Genomic DNA, 15573 nt, shown 5'->3' with positions numbered 1-15573 from the left:
CATTAATTGTTAATTTAAATCTGTTATGCATTAAATCTATGATTTATGATGTAAGATTCACTGGCGTGGCGTTTGTGTAATAAGTATATCAAAGTTATATCCGCATTAAATAATTTTTACACGCTGAAATTTTTATGAAATCATTAATTATTGGACAAAATCTCCATATGCTGAGAAACATTATTTATTAAACCCAGCATTGCCAAACAAATAATAATTAAGCCCAGTAGATAACTGAGACAAAGTAAAAAAAAAATTGCATCTTTTTGTTTCTATACATTAACATATATGTGTGATTTTGATTAATAATATTTTTTATCATAATTTCTAATTATTAAAATTAAGTCTCTAATTCTAAATTTCATGCTGTAATTAATAGGAAAATAATGGATATGTGATGTGATATTGATTTATATAGATTACGAAAAAGAAAAATGTATAAAATATTTTTAACAAATAAAAACAATAAAATCAATACATAAAATAAACACTTCGAAGCCACTTTTATGGTTTTTTTTATTTTTATTTAAATATTTTATAATATTTTTTCAATGTCACATTACACCTATGCTATATTTTAAATTATTAGATAAATTTGAGGTGAAGAATTTAATTTTAACAATTAAAAAAATCATAATAACTAAATATATGAGCAATTAAAATTAGAACGGACTAAAGTTGTCCATAAATTAAAAAAATGACGAAAAGAGCAACTAATAACAAATTCAATAAATAGTTTCTGACAAAAAAATTAAACATTAGAATATATGAATTCAATTTCTCTTTAACTTCTAAAACATATTTATCTTTTTTTAGAATATATGAATTCAATTTCTCTTTAACTTTGAAAACATATTTATCTTTTTTTATATAGAAATAATGGACTAAATTTACTAAGTTTATCGATATGAAAATATAGGATTAAAAACATATTAATGACATTTTTCAGTCTTTTCTTATATATCCTTGTCATAGAGATTGTTGTCAGAAAACCTCATGGCTCATGCAAGTATAAAAAGAGCTGAAAAATGAGGGATACAGAACTAGCTTTACCACTTCTATTTTGGCTCGTATTATCTGAGGAAGTTCTAATCACCAATGGCTTTGGACTTTTAGCAATCGAAAACTAGGATGCCCCATTCTGTAATTATTCCCTGTACCACATAATGAAGCCGTATTGGACTCTTAAGACCCATCTGTATCTATTTCATAATTTCTATTGCTAATTTACTTTTATATATATTTCAAAAGCCTGATATTTTCATAATTAAAAACTATGAGACTAATCTTCAAAGCATAAATATCATCTAAGTACCTTTCAAAAAAAAAAATCCTCTAAATAGATTTTGTCTCTTTTAATAAAATCTTTTTTATATACATAATTAGAAAACAAGCTACTTAATTAGAAATATAATGAAACTAACTATTATGGTTGGACTCTGTGACCCATATGTACGTTTATATTGCAGGTTTTGTACAGGGGCGGACCTCCTTTAAATATATAAACTTTTTGTCAAAATAAATCTGCACTGACAAAAAAAATCCCAGATATTGGAACGTCCAAACCACCGGACGGGTACGTAACTGTGTCTAGTTACACTATAATATGAATGAAGCCTGGTGAATAAAATTTTGAATATATACATATTAATCAATAGTGAGTCAACTATATATGATATATCGGTACACTCAACAAAGTGAACCAACGGGGTTGAACATGTTGCAGGATATCTCTTTGAATTGGACCAGCTGCATTTGGGGACCCACCTCAAGATTTTATGCCATAAATTCAGACAAGTAGGACCCTTATACACCATCCAATTCCCACAAAACATTAGAAATATCCTATAGTTATTAGAAAACCATACACATTTTAGTCTATTCTTTAAAACAAAAGTGGGGAGACAGGGAGAGAGAGTATGGAGAGAATTAAAACAAACCTTTTAGATGACTTCATAGCATCTTCACAATATTCATTATAAAACAAGTTGAGAACTAGAATTAAATAAGATTCATTGGTCTGACATTGTTTTGCTCCTTCTCAATAGTAGCTTTTCAAGTTTATGCCAAACAGTTAAGCAATCTATGTCATCCTACAGCAAGACTACCTGTTCAATCATTTTAATTTTTAAGCATGGAAGATATCAAATTTTAGAAATGGATAAATTGGCACCCCGTCCAACCCCCCACCACAAATAAATAAATAAAAGAGAACAGGACAATGTATTAATCACAATTATATTGGAATTTTAAGAGTTTGTGTGTAATTGAGTTGTATGTGATATCATATTAAATGGTGTTTTGTTTTTAGCAATTATATAAATTTTATAAAGAATAAATAATATATGCAGTATAATTCAATCACAGACAAACATGTAAGTTTATTAATTTTTATAATAATTAAAAATCACATCAATGATAATTTTTAATTAGTTAAAAGTATAATTTTTTTTACATAATGTATGCTTTCTTAAACTATTTAAAAGAAGAAATATTGTCCAAGCATATACTACAGTTCCAAGAAAACATCTAAGAGCATCCAAATACAGCGTACTGTACTATTCTGGCAACAAAGAGTCAAAGATCAGCTTTACAGACTACGACCTTGAAGATGTTGATAGTTCGTAACTCATAAAATATCTGTACATTATTTAAAGGAATTTATCTACAAAAGTCATCGAGTACTCTATTAGTGACACCTAATTCAAATTAAGATAATTGAAAAGCCAAAATGCTCGGCCATTATTCACAGTGACCTACCTATATTGTGGTAATTGCTGCTAATTGGTAAAGTCCGTGGCTCAATGGGCAGATGGGACGGCGCTCAATGAGTTAAACTCTTGTACCAGATGAAATTAATACTGTATCATCCTCTCTTTTGACCTAGCTAGATTAGCATCTGTTAATTTTGTCTCCAAAATTAATAACAAGACCGTGTTGAATAGTAGTTGGATTCACTAGAACCATCCAATGGGGGCAATGGGAAGGGAATCACTAATAACTTATATCTTGAGATTTAAGGCATTACATTTTAGTTAGGATGAGGTTATCCATTTAGCTGCAGAGGAAAAAAGATCTAATAGACAGATCGAGCATCAACATCAGTGAGATTGAGAATTTAGCATAGATATTGGAAAGATTTCAAGTTGGACAAAAGGAATTAGAAGTTTAGTATTACTTGAAGCATTTAATGATCCAAGGAAAGATTTACTTGAGATGCTTAGTTTGGTCAGAGAGATTCTTTAAAACCTAATAAAATCTAGGCAATACCCGCAAAATCTCCTAAAAAACTGCCTCGTGCTTCATCTTCAGTTTGGTGTAACATGGACCATTTACAGCATTCGGGATAATGAAAAAAAACAAAAGTTTCCTTCCAAGAGCGAAGACGTGGGGAGAGGAAGCATCCGGTAAGATTCATATATATCATCATGCAAGGCCCTTGGACACATCATATATGCCCCGTTGACATAGCAATAAGTGGTCTATTAGACAGATATAATTCCAATTATTCTAATCTATCTCCAACTACTAGTACAGCTTTTTAGAACAACCAACTTCACCAAAAACCAAAGGAAGCCGAAATTAATATATTATTATTTTTCTTCAACTAGTTCTAAGTAGTGGCCTGCTTATTTAAGAACATCTTCTGAGATTCTGGTATGCATTGCCAGCACTTTCTACTCCTTTCTGCCCATTCTTCCCTCCTTACCCACTTTCTTCATTTCTGGCTCTCTGAATCTGTCCATTCTTTTCTCCACTACTTCACTCTTTTAATCTTATATATTATTATCATCTCCTCTCTTCTTATTAACGAGTTCCATTCCTTTTTATTTTTCAAAAATAAAAATGTGGGCTCTTTGTCTTGGAGCATTGGTTATTATAGGCATAACACATTGGGTTTATAGATGGAGAAATCCTAGTTGCAATGGAAAACTCCCTCCAGGTTCAATGGGTTTCCCCCTTCTGGGTGAGTCCCTTCAGTTTTTCTCCCCTAACACCACTTCTGGTATTCCTCCTTTCATAAAGCAGAGAATGAAAAGGTATATATATGTGTGCGTGTGTTTTAATCTCAACTTAATATTAGAAACATTCTTCTAAAGAAGTAAACTTATTATATATGATCAATATCCATTTTGAGTCATTCAGGTATGGACCAATTTTCAAGACCAACTTGGTTGGACGACCAGTTGTAGTATCAACAGACCCTGATCTTAATCACTTCATCTTCCAACAAGAGGGGAAAGTGTTCCAAAGCTGGTACCCAGACACATTCACAGAAATCTTTGGGAAACAAAATGTTGGCTCCTTACATGGGTTTATGTATAAGTACCTTAAGAACATGGTGCTCAATCTGTTTGGTCATGAAAGCCTTAAAAAGATGCTCCCAGAACTTGAACAAACAACATGCAGAACATTAGAGCAGTGGTCATGTGAGGACAGTGTTGAACTGAAGGAAGCAACAGCAAGGGTAACATTATTACACTAGTTAACTAGTACTCTTATTTTCATCTGTCTCCTTTTCTATAATTCCGTGTATTTCTAACATGGTTTGCTATGTATATGCTCTCCCATGCAGATGATATTTGATTTGACCGCGAAAAAACTCATCAGTTATGATTCAACTAAGTCCTCGGAGAATTTAAGGGACAACTTTGTTGCATTTATACAAGGACTCATCTCCTTCCCCTTAGACATTCAAGGAACAGCTTATCACAAATGTCTGCAGGTAAGTCAAGTCCATCACCAACCAACGCTAGTCATTAATTTTACTTCACCTCATATGCTATATATATGTGGGTTCCTCCTTTGAAATTTTTGCCATTATAAAAGCGCACCTCCAACGGTATATAGTTGTTTAATTCACTTATGGTGGATCCTACAATAATACATGAATTTGACAACTTCAACCAATTTTCTTTCTATATAACGGCGCAATCCTAAGCAACTTGTAATTAGTCCTATGATTAGAATTATATTGGAGATGCTAAGATAACGTGACTAGTATTATATATTAGGCCAACCCAAATTAAAACAAAAAACAAAAGATATCATACAAAATAGTTTCTTTTGACGATGCCAAAGATTGAAAAGTAACATTTGTTTATGATATTTTTCAGGGTAGGAAAAGGGCAATGAAGATGCTGAAGAACATGCTGCAGGAAAGACGGAGAATGCAAAGGAAACAGCAAACAGATTTCTTTGACTATATTGTTGAAGAACTTAAGAAAGAGGGAACAATCCTCACTGAAGCGATCGCTCTGGACCTCATGTTTGTGCTCCTCTTTGCAAGCTTTGAAACCACTTCTCTCGCTCTCACTTATGCCATAAAATTACTCTCGGACAATCCCTTAGTGCTCAAGCGATTACAAGTAAGTATATATGTTAAAAATATTATTAAAACCTACTTTCATGGCTTTTTCTTTTTTACGTCCCTCGTGTTTTGACTCTACACTAAATGAAAAGACCCTCGGTATTGTGCCTTTTAGGAGGAACATGAAGCCATCCTCAAACAACGTGAAGATCCTAACTCCGGAATCACATGGAAAGAATACAAGTCAATGACATTCACATTTCAGGTGGAGGATCAATAATTTCTTCATTATCTTTTTCTTTTCAATAATGAGACACAATTTTAATGTTAATTTCTACGAGTACATATCTCATTTAAAAGTCCGTGACGATCTGCAGTTCATAAATGAAACCGTGAGACTCGCCAATATTGTTCCAGGAATCTTCCGAAAGGCACTGAGGGAAATTAATTTTAAGGGTATGTCATATGTGATTGTTGCTTATTTGCAGAATAAATCATTCATATTACGAAAAGTACAGTTTTTGATATATGGCTTTGATACACAACCAATTATTGGACTAGTTAGAAAATTCAATTTTATTAAATTTAAATAATAGAATGTAACGTATAAGTCCATAAGTGCACACATGCATAGCTTGCATTTTAATTAAGGGAAAAGCGCACAATTCTGACAACATTACTTCATTTGGTCAAACAACGAATACATACATGCAGGATATACCATACCAGCAGGTTGGGCAGTTATGGTGTGTCCCCCGGCTGTGCACTTGAACCCAGACAAATATCAGGATCCTCTTGCCTTCAACCCATGGAGATGGGAGGTGCGTCTAAGGCATGTTTGATTTGAAAAAAAAAATGCTTTTTATTTTTTATAAATAATAATACGCGTGTTTGAATTCCCGGTGCACCTTCCGATTGTGTTCAACCTCATTTTGGAAGAAGCATCATCTTTCTTGCTTCTGCCTCAAATGGCGTGCTGCAGCAAATCAACCGGATATCCAAACACGGACTATAAAGTCTAATTTTGTTTTGCCTTATTGTTGTTTTTAAATATTTTGCAAAAAAATGATAAAAAAAAAAAAGCTGCTTTAACTACTAGCTAGGAGCTACCAGTTGACTATAACTATATTCAAGCAACTTAGATTTTAGCTTTCCATCTTTCTTTTACACTTTTAGTGACCCCGAAAAAATGGGCTTTCAGGGAGTGGAACTACAAGGTGCCAGCAAACATTTCATGGCTTTCGGCGGAGGCATGAGATTTTGTGTTGGAACGGACTTCACTAAGGTTCAGATGGCTATGTTTATTCATAGCTTGGTAACCAAGTACAGGTAAGATCATGAAATGACAACGCCATGCGTGTGAACTTAAATTGACATGCAAAATCTCTCTATAAGTAATTAACATATGAATATTTCAGGTGGCGACCCATCAAAGGAGGAAACATCCTTCGAACTCCGGGTTTACAGTTTCCAAATGGCTTTCACGTCCAGATCATGAAAAAAGATCAAAGGAAACAGCAGGAACCATAATATACCATTATAAATTAGAAACCAAAACTCTGCAAGAGAGACTCATATATGGTAGAAATTTAGGTTTGACATTTTCAAGAAACACAAGACAATGAAATTCTTATGGAAGCCAGAAAAGTAACCATAAGGATCTCTCACTCAGTTTTGATTAGGTCTCTTAAAAGTTATGTTTTTATTAGATTTTCTTCTCGATATACTACAGGGTTTTTATGAAAAACATGGGTCAAAACCAAAATATGACGTGCCTTACCTTGCAAAAATGCAATGAGGGGGAAGGGAAGGAAACTTGTAATTTGGTAACCAGGGGTGTAAATGCTTCAGATTATATCCTGAGTTAATATACAATTTTCTCTTTGAAAGTCACATTTTTACTGCTTGCAAGTTGCATCTTTAAAGGTTTTAGTCTATATAAACTAGTCAATCGAGGATAAAATTGTTTAATAAGTTATAATTTTTAGGAAGTTTGCCATTTGACAAACCAAAGCAACACAAGTCCTTACTTTTATGGATCAAATTGTAGATTAGCTATTTCCTTCCTATAAAAATATCTTTTATGTACATAACATTCTAAATCTATCTTTCAATAAGTTTTGTTCCTCAATTGTTGTCGGCCCCACCCTATTAAAAAGTAAGAGAAAGCAAGAAGGAAGACTAGTAGTGGAAACGGGAGAAGGTAAAAGGATAAAAACCGTAACTATATATGATTCTATGAAATACGTAACAAGTTGCTCTAAAACGTTAGTGTCAGAAATTAAAAAGTATGTACATTAACTTATACATTCGGGCTTCAATCTACTCAGACTCTGGCTCATCTAGCCAAACTTGTGTTTGTCATAATTTTCTTGCCTCACTTTATCATGTTTTAGCTTCATCTCTTTAACTCCCCCTTTGAGCTATCCCGTTTCTTTCTGTGTTTGTGATGTGCAGGATGGTCAACAATATGCTGCACATTATCCATATTCTGTTTTTTATGTTCATACTTGTGCATTTCTTTATGAACATGGTGTAAATCATCAAAATAATCAAAGTTCCTTTCAGAACGCTTGTGCATATGCTCATAAGTGGTCCTTCGCCTATTTTGAGCACTATAGTTAGAGTGCCAATGTTCTTGCTTATGATGTTTGTTTTCATGAATATGGTGATGCCCCTTGTCAATTTTGAATTTACGTTTATCCATGATGATTTGTTCATCAGCGCCTAAGATATCCTCCCACCAGTCATACAAAGGATCAAATAGACCTTTCTGGTGCAAAAGCCATAATAGCACAAGCACTGCAATTCAAAGAAGAGAGTATTTATTTTAAGTTGTTCTGCTGAATTTTCAAATTATAATATACTAATGGACATTGAATAGAAGTCATACCTGTCAGAAAAATTGTCAAAAACAGACCAAACATCATTACCCAACTCAAGCAAACATATTGTATGTGGCACTTGAAGTCAAAAAACCCAGAGCATTTTTCTCTGTTCTCCCACCCAAACCGAGGAACAAGGAAGAGATTTGATCAAATAATTAGTTAAGACAGATGAATCAATATTAAGAAAAGGTTATGATTAAGAAAGCAACATATAGTTATTGATCTTTTAATACCCTGCTTCAATTGTAGGTGATTTATACTCAAGTTTATAACAAAATATTTAAATCACTTAAAAATAGAAATATGGCACAAACTCAGTATCAGTTTACCACATTTCAAAGAACATGAAGAAAATACGAAAAAAATTTATCCAAATGCAACTAAAGAACAATCTCGAATAAGTGCACTAACTTTTGTTTCATTCTGTTACTGAATGGATTGTTGAATAATAGTTTGTGCATAAAATAATCCTAGTTTTAATCCTTTATGTTATTAATGACAATATTCGAATGATTGCCTTCATGAAAAATAAAATGCATTCCACTTGTTCACAGCAGCCAGTGCTACTCATCCGTGGTTGACAAGTAGAATTTCGAAACATGTGGGTGGTGTTGATAAAGAAATATATATTCATATACTGATCAAAGCAACTCAATATTCCCCATGAATAAAATATACAAAATTTCAAGAAAATCATATTTTCTATATTTTAAATGTTGGGATTTAAATTTTATAACTTGCAAATGAAAAGTATAATTGAAGATAATACCTACAAGTTTTTCCAGTGATAAATTCTGTTAAGCTTGTCCATATTTTATTCCATATGCTTTCGATAGAATCAAAGAAACTATTTATACTGGTCTCTTGTGGTTGAAAAGGCATACCCTGCAGTAATAGATGATTTAGTATTTCACAATTTGTTGTCATAACATCACCAATAATTAGCATATTTTGTGAAGAATCAGAAGACTAACTTTCTAATGAACTTATCTACGGGGAACAATTCTACAATATCAAATTCATGTCTCAGACTCAGACTGATTTGCTATTGATTACCTAGAGCTTATTACCAACCATTTTAAGTAATTAGAAACAAAATCTTAAATGTATTTATGTAGTGATACTGCAGATAAAAGAACTGCTGTAAAATCTTCTTTGTCGTCCTGTCCAACAGTTCAAAATAACTATAGTTGTTAAAGTTTGATAAAAAGACCAATGGGCAATGGTGAAACATACTATCCAGATTTGAGCAAGTTTCACGTTTTATGAGAATACAAATCTGGGTCAGATACATGGATTAAATAATACCATTGTGTTCATGTCATAGAAAATAAAGCATACTAAATTCAGGTACCAGGAAAGAACATACCTGTGTGTCGTTGTCAAGAACAGTTGCCGTAGTAGCAAATTGACATTCAGCTCTATCAACTTCATTATAATCAGAATCCTTTAGTACGGCTTCATCCAAAAAACCCAAAAAAGGACACAGTAAATGTTAATGTGTTTCTTATCCTCGGAATAGATAACAACGTATAAATCCAAAGCTTCAACATTACCCGCACAAAAATATTTTGAAGCCTGATCAGTGGTTGGGTAGATTTTGCATGATTGGGTTGTAACCTCATTTGGCTTCATTATTAAAAATTGCTCCTGAACCATGTTTACAAGCAAACAAGAAAAAACATAATAGAATACCTATGAAAGTATAGAACAAAAAGGGGCAAAAAACAAACTTCTAGCATATGTTTTAGCATAATACCTCCATCAGGGTGATATCCTTGGAGCAATTAAACTACAAGACAACACAATATAGCAAAGCTAAAACTACAGCTTGTTGGACCCTAAGGAAAATTACTGCAATGCAAGCCTCAAATATATTTGAACCTAATTTTGTAACCATAATAATAAAACTAAAGCATCAGGAGTAGCATGCATCTGTTAAATTCCTATTCATGTCATGCAGTCAATTCAACTAACTAGAGATAATTTAACCAAACAATAATTTTGCCCCTGAATGTTATGGTACGCAAGGAGGAAGTGATATCTGGTGTGCGACTTTTAGGTACCATGATAATTAAACAATCATGTCCTCATATCAACAATGAGCACAGGTCAGAAAATTTTATAAAAATTTTATCACAACCCAGTTTCCTATCAGACATTGTAAGGAAAAAAAATAGAACAGAACTCCACTAACACTTTCAAGCCTTAAAGAACTGTGCCACAAGTATAGAAATTAATATAATGCATATCTAACATTGAATACCAAAAAAATAAATCAAATCAAACATTCCATTGTCCAAGTATAAGGAGCATTGGATAACAAAGACAGATGCCATGAAATACAATATAGCGAAGGAGACTACCGTCAAACTATATGACGCTTCCACCTCACCGGTATTCTTAGTTGTGATTGTAGCAACACCAAATTGAGTTAGGGCTGCAAATGTAGGGACACTAACACTTATTATCTTTCCTGGGCTCCTAGAGAAAAAGAACCATGTCAGACAAATTTAGAAAAGCTTTTTTTACTAAGAAAACAATAATGCTGCTGGACATTATAGGTTTCTAAAACCAAAAATCACACCCTAGCATCAATAGAAACAAAATTGGCTACATTGCAGAAACTTCTCACAATCATTTTTCAAATATTTTCTCTGCCCATCTCATTTTCAAAATGTATACATCCATTTAAGATCAGGAACTTCATTATGTATACTTCATTATTGGCAATTCGTATTCAGCATATGAAAAAGTGATAGGTAACGGCCTTCCACCCCCACCAAAAAAGAAAAGAAAAGAAAAATAGAGTTCAACATCATATGGTAAAACAATTTTGTCAGTGAATGACTACAAAGTCCAACATCTCAAAATGATTTTGTCATCTTACAATCTCATTCAAGATAACAAATCAATTTTCCACATCAACTTTCACATGGAAATATTACAAAAAGAACAAAAGTTTCAAGTCATTCGTGACTGTTTTGAAATCATATGTAGATACCAAGTAAATATTATACCTTTGATAAACATACTCTACATCATTCGCACTTAATTCTAGCACAAGGTTTGTATTAAGAACCTCTGTAATTCCTATGGAGAAAGAATAACTCCCAGCACTCTGCAGACAAATAAAATAAAATAAATAATTTCTAATAGAAGACACCATATTAAATATAAATACAACATTATTGCAACGTAACTGGATGTTGGTTTATTCTTTCAAACCTTCCTTCCAAACCATAGAGTGGCACTTGATTCCTACTTATTCGATTCAGGTCAGCCTGTTACGGACAAGAAAGTTTCTTTCAAATTTTCAATGACTATCAATGAAGTTTTTCTCCAAATCCATTTTGCAAAAATAGAAGTGAAAAGAGAATGACAAAAATGAAACCAAAAAAGCAAGATGAGAATAAGAATTAAAGAAGAAAAAAGTTATTGTTGAAGTACCAACCTCCCGAAAATTCCACAATTGATTATGCAAGCAGGTCCAAAAGGGAGAAGGGCAAAAGTTTGGTTGTTGATTAAAAGCTTCATAGTTGACACCAATTTTGTTACATTCAATACCATCTAAGGTAAATCTCACTCTCTCAAGCAGCATCCACATAGAAATGTTTCTCCCCAAATCCTGTGGTTGCCCAGGGCTGCCCTGTCACAAGAAAAATTGTAAATATTTTGTTTAAGCTTGTAACAGTTGTGAATCATGTCGAAAGTATGTAAAAGTAGTTCATCACTGTTTTCTTCCATAACCACACCAGTAATGCCAAGATTAATGTGTGTGATTTGCATTAAAAATGGGAAATAAGGTCAGTCATTAAAAGAAATGCCTAAACTAGTGGAGGAGACTGCTGTGACTAAAGAGAGCACACGGCTCTACAGACTTGCAATTGCAATATATCAGCCTCCTTATAATTATATTTTTCTAATATGATTTCAGGTTGCAAGAATTCTTCATTGTGTAACCTCATTGAGTAGCTATATATGCATATAGCTACAATGTTGACATTTTTGGCAAGAACACATCTTGGTACCTCCAAGCTAATCAACATACAAACAAGAGCTTGAAGAGGAAAAACCATTTTTCACATAACCTGGAATGATAAGGAGGTTCATATAGCCTTACATTAAATATCAGTCCCTTAATACTATATCATACTTGTACACCATTGATTGGAATATGCAATAAATGGTATTTTTGTGTCACATTAATTGTGCACGAGGAAGTATAATTTTGTATAACTCCAAAAATAACAGTCATGACCATGTTTTCAAGTCTATCCACAATGCAGTGACCTCTCAAAATTTAGAATTGTACGATTAACAAACATAATAATAATTGATTCAATCAATGCATTCTACACTATTTTTCTCTGATTTTTTTTGATAATTTATTTCTCTGATATTTGTAAAGATAGCTAGCGCCATTTATTATTCATTGTAAAATTTTATTATATTCCAATTCATAAAAACATGTTCGACAATTTGTTTGCAAAAGACCAATATCCAAAAAGTATCTAAAGGGGAGTTGTAACTTTTAAGTAACAAAAAATTCAAGAAACCAATCTAACATACCAATTCTTTATCTTAATTGAACCTCAATTTTGTTATAACTAAAGTCAATAGAGGTCAATTACGGTGAAACCAGTCAAACAAGCATACCTGCCTTGGTACGACCAGATAGAAATCCTCAAAAGATGGTATATTTGTATACCCAACAAAATCTCCTATAAGATTAACCCTAAAAAATTTATCATCAGAGATCACTGTTCTGTTTTGAGGACCCACAACCACTTCCTGCCGGCCAAATTATGTGTTAGATACACAGAAATGGTAAAAAAATATTCCTGACATGACTCATTGAGTGCATTTGCATCTGTTATATGCTATGTGAAATGTGATACCAAAAACTTGATGCAGAAGCCAACATTTGAATAAATCAGAAAACTAAGAGAACATGTAGAAAATTGTAAACCAACATATCCAGCATCATGAGACAAAATACATAGTCTATGGAAAAAAATGCTTGTCAGGTTTAAATTTAATATTGTTGCATAAGGAAACCAATAATTACATACCGAAACTTTAGTTCCACTCTTCACCTGTATTTGAACACTAAATCCCAATGTTCGCTGCCCAATGCCAAAAACATGAAACCTAAATCGAATTAGAGAGAGAGAGAGAGAGAGAGAGAGAGAGAAAAGGAAATCTGAGTTGTGACTGATGATTAAAACAAAGAAACCACTTTTTACTTTGGCAAATTTTAGAGGTGATTACAATTAAAACATGACATGATGAAAAAACTACACTATAACTAATCTTAAATAACAATGTTTCTTCATAAAATTGTTAGAATATCAGGGTATTTAATATTAAGCAGTATTTTTGAGTTAAATTATAGTATTCGTACATTATCAGTGTTAAGAGTTGAATTTTACTAGTTATCTTTCATAACCTATATAATTAATATAATATAGCTAGGGGTATAATACATCAATATACTCCACCGCACTTTTCTCCCCTTTCTATCTAATCCCTAAAACTACAACAAACTTAAACCTATTTGATTATTGCAACTGACACTTTTTAAAAATCTGGAACTAACAGGAAAAAAAAAAGATAATCTGAAATTGTTCAAGCACAATGAAAACAGAAAGATTTCAAACAAATATCTTGACAAGATAACATAGAATGGGGTTTTGATCTGTATATGTAAACGGTTCAATGTAAAAATGGTTTCCATATGTTCACCTAAGTCCAGCACAAAACCAATTAAGACAATATATAAATCAGGGTGGCTCAAATCAATCACAATTGGATTAAAAAAGGACGGGGATGGTGGATGCTTACCAATCACCAGGGAAATGCACACAATGTGCAGTGTTGGCCTTTCCTTTTGTCAATTTGTCAACTGGTTAAACAATTTCACCCATAATTGTTAGTTTTGTGTTTCCTAAAAACTTACAGAATGTTGCAACATCAAATCACTTACAGAAGTTTCCACATGATGAAGGCATCCACCTCTGGGGCCCACATGGACAACATATTGGCTACATTAAAGACGGAAAGAGAGATATGTTAAACCCGAATCAGCAGTGAAAGGTAAAAATGCCAAAGAATATTTGAGGGAGGTGGGATCAAACACTAATGTCTTTTTCTTATTCTTCCCTTTGAATAATTTCTTTGAAAATTAGGAGTTAGAAGGCCACCTGAGTGTACTCGATAATATGACCCTCTTCATCTCGCAGTCTGCAACACAAGTAGCAGAAACCAAGCCGTGAAATTAGCATTGTCTAAACTCTAATCAGTGTCTAGTTCATAATAAAATAGCAATAAACATGGCTTGCCTTTCACATATCTTCACGACATTTGCACCAGCATCTGGCTCGCATTTGCGTGTCTTAACATAATACTCTTCAGGTTTATAAGGAACATCCTGCAAACGAGTAACACAAACTTAATCATACAAAATATTACATCCACGTGTACGCAATCCTCTTATGGCAATTTGCTTTGAAAAAATAATTCTCCAAAACCATAATAAAATGATGATAGATTAGTCCACAAAAGATAATAATAATAAATTAATAATAACGATAATAAGTTATTGTTAATGCAACAAAAATAAGTAGATTACAGAGAGTGAATAAAAGTAACATAAGAGAAGTATCATACTCGTATGTATGTTAACTGATACAAGGCATATGCAGAAGTTTTGTTGACCGTTATGACAGGAGTAATACGCAATGTCTGCATTTTCCTGCTTGAATTTTCCTCCACTTCCACCAATTCCGCAACAATCGACGCCTCTCCACCACTCTGCAAAATCCCAAAACAACAACCTCAACACACAGGAACACAATGAGGAGCGTAATGTGAATGTGATTTATTTACCGAGCCACTGGGAACAGCCATGTTGAGTACGATTTTGGTAGTACAATTGAGATTGTCGTCGGAGTTGGAGTTCTTCTCGCACTTCTCCAGCTTCGATTTGGAGATGATTTGAATTCCAACAACATGGAAGGAAGAAAGTATGAAGATGATCATTAGGGTGATAGCAGAACACAATGCCATTGTTATTGTTATCGTTCTCTAATTGCCCATACATAATTTATGGGTGTGCTAGTGCGTGACAGTAACCGCCAAAATATATTCAAAGGCAGTTTGGTGGTTTTTTACTTTCCTTTATGCTGTGTTTGGTTGGAAAGTGAGGAATAAGTTACTATAGAAATGCGGTGTGTGTATCTAATTGGTTTCCCAGACATGCACACTCTACGTAAAGCGGTTTGGCAGAAGTGACAGTAATCGCCAAATTAGATTCAAAGCGGTTTGGCGGTTTTTTACTTTCCTCTTCTCCGGAAGTCCCCACGCAACCGT

At 33.1% G+C, this 15573-nt stretch overlaps 2 protein-coding genes across 2 annotated transcripts; one reads left to right on the top strand and one right to left on the bottom strand.

The window, feature by feature from the left end:
- Positions 1 to 3659: 3659 nt before the first annotated feature.
- Positions 3660 to 7223, top strand: LOC100794607 (cytochrome P450 87A3). Its single transcript, XM_003538660.4, has 9 exons — positions 3660 to 4040; positions 4147 to 4468; positions 4577 to 4726; positions 5118 to 5369; positions 5487 to 5576; positions 5689 to 5767; positions 6026 to 6132; positions 6513 to 6640; positions 6730 to 7223. The coding sequence occupies exons 1-9, from the start codon at positions 3847 to 3849 to the stop codon at positions 6839 to 6841; spliced, it is 1434 nt and encodes a 477-aa protein (XP_003538708.1). The 5' UTR covers positions 3660 to 3846; the 3' UTR covers positions 6842 to 7223.
- Positions 7224 to 7521: 298 nt separating this feature from the next.
- Positions 7522 to 15324, bottom strand: LOC100794070 (protein HAPLESS 2). Its single transcript, XM_041006559.1, has 18 exons — positions 15091 to 15324; positions 14872 to 15015; positions 14544 to 14632; positions 14406 to 14445; positions 14189 to 14246; positions 14047 to 14107; positions 13275 to 13353; positions 12851 to 12993; positions 11654 to 11843; positions 11403 to 11483; positions 11220 to 11320; positions 10566 to 10683; positions 9959 to 9991; positions 9756 to 9849; positions 9569 to 9657; positions 8969 to 9084; positions 8205 to 8305; positions 7522 to 8113 (listed from the first exon to the last, which is right to left on the bottom strand). The coding sequence occupies exons 1-18, from the start codon at positions 15268 to 15270 to the stop codon at positions 7710 to 7712; spliced, it is 2121 nt and encodes a 706-aa protein (XP_040862493.1). The 5' UTR covers positions 15271 to 15324; the 3' UTR covers positions 7522 to 7709.
- Between the last annotated feature and the right edge of the window lie 249 nt (positions 15325 to 15573).

This window comes from Glycine max, chromosome 11 (assembly GCF_000004515.6).
Source record: "Glycine max cultivar Williams 82 chromosome 11, Glycine_max_v4.0, whole genome shotgun sequence".
Lineage (NCBI taxonomy): Eukaryota > Viridiplantae > Streptophyta > Magnoliopsida > Fabales > Fabaceae > Glycine > Glycine max.
Note: the sequence above shows the minus strand (reverse complement) of the source record. Positions and strands in the feature narration are given on the sequence as shown.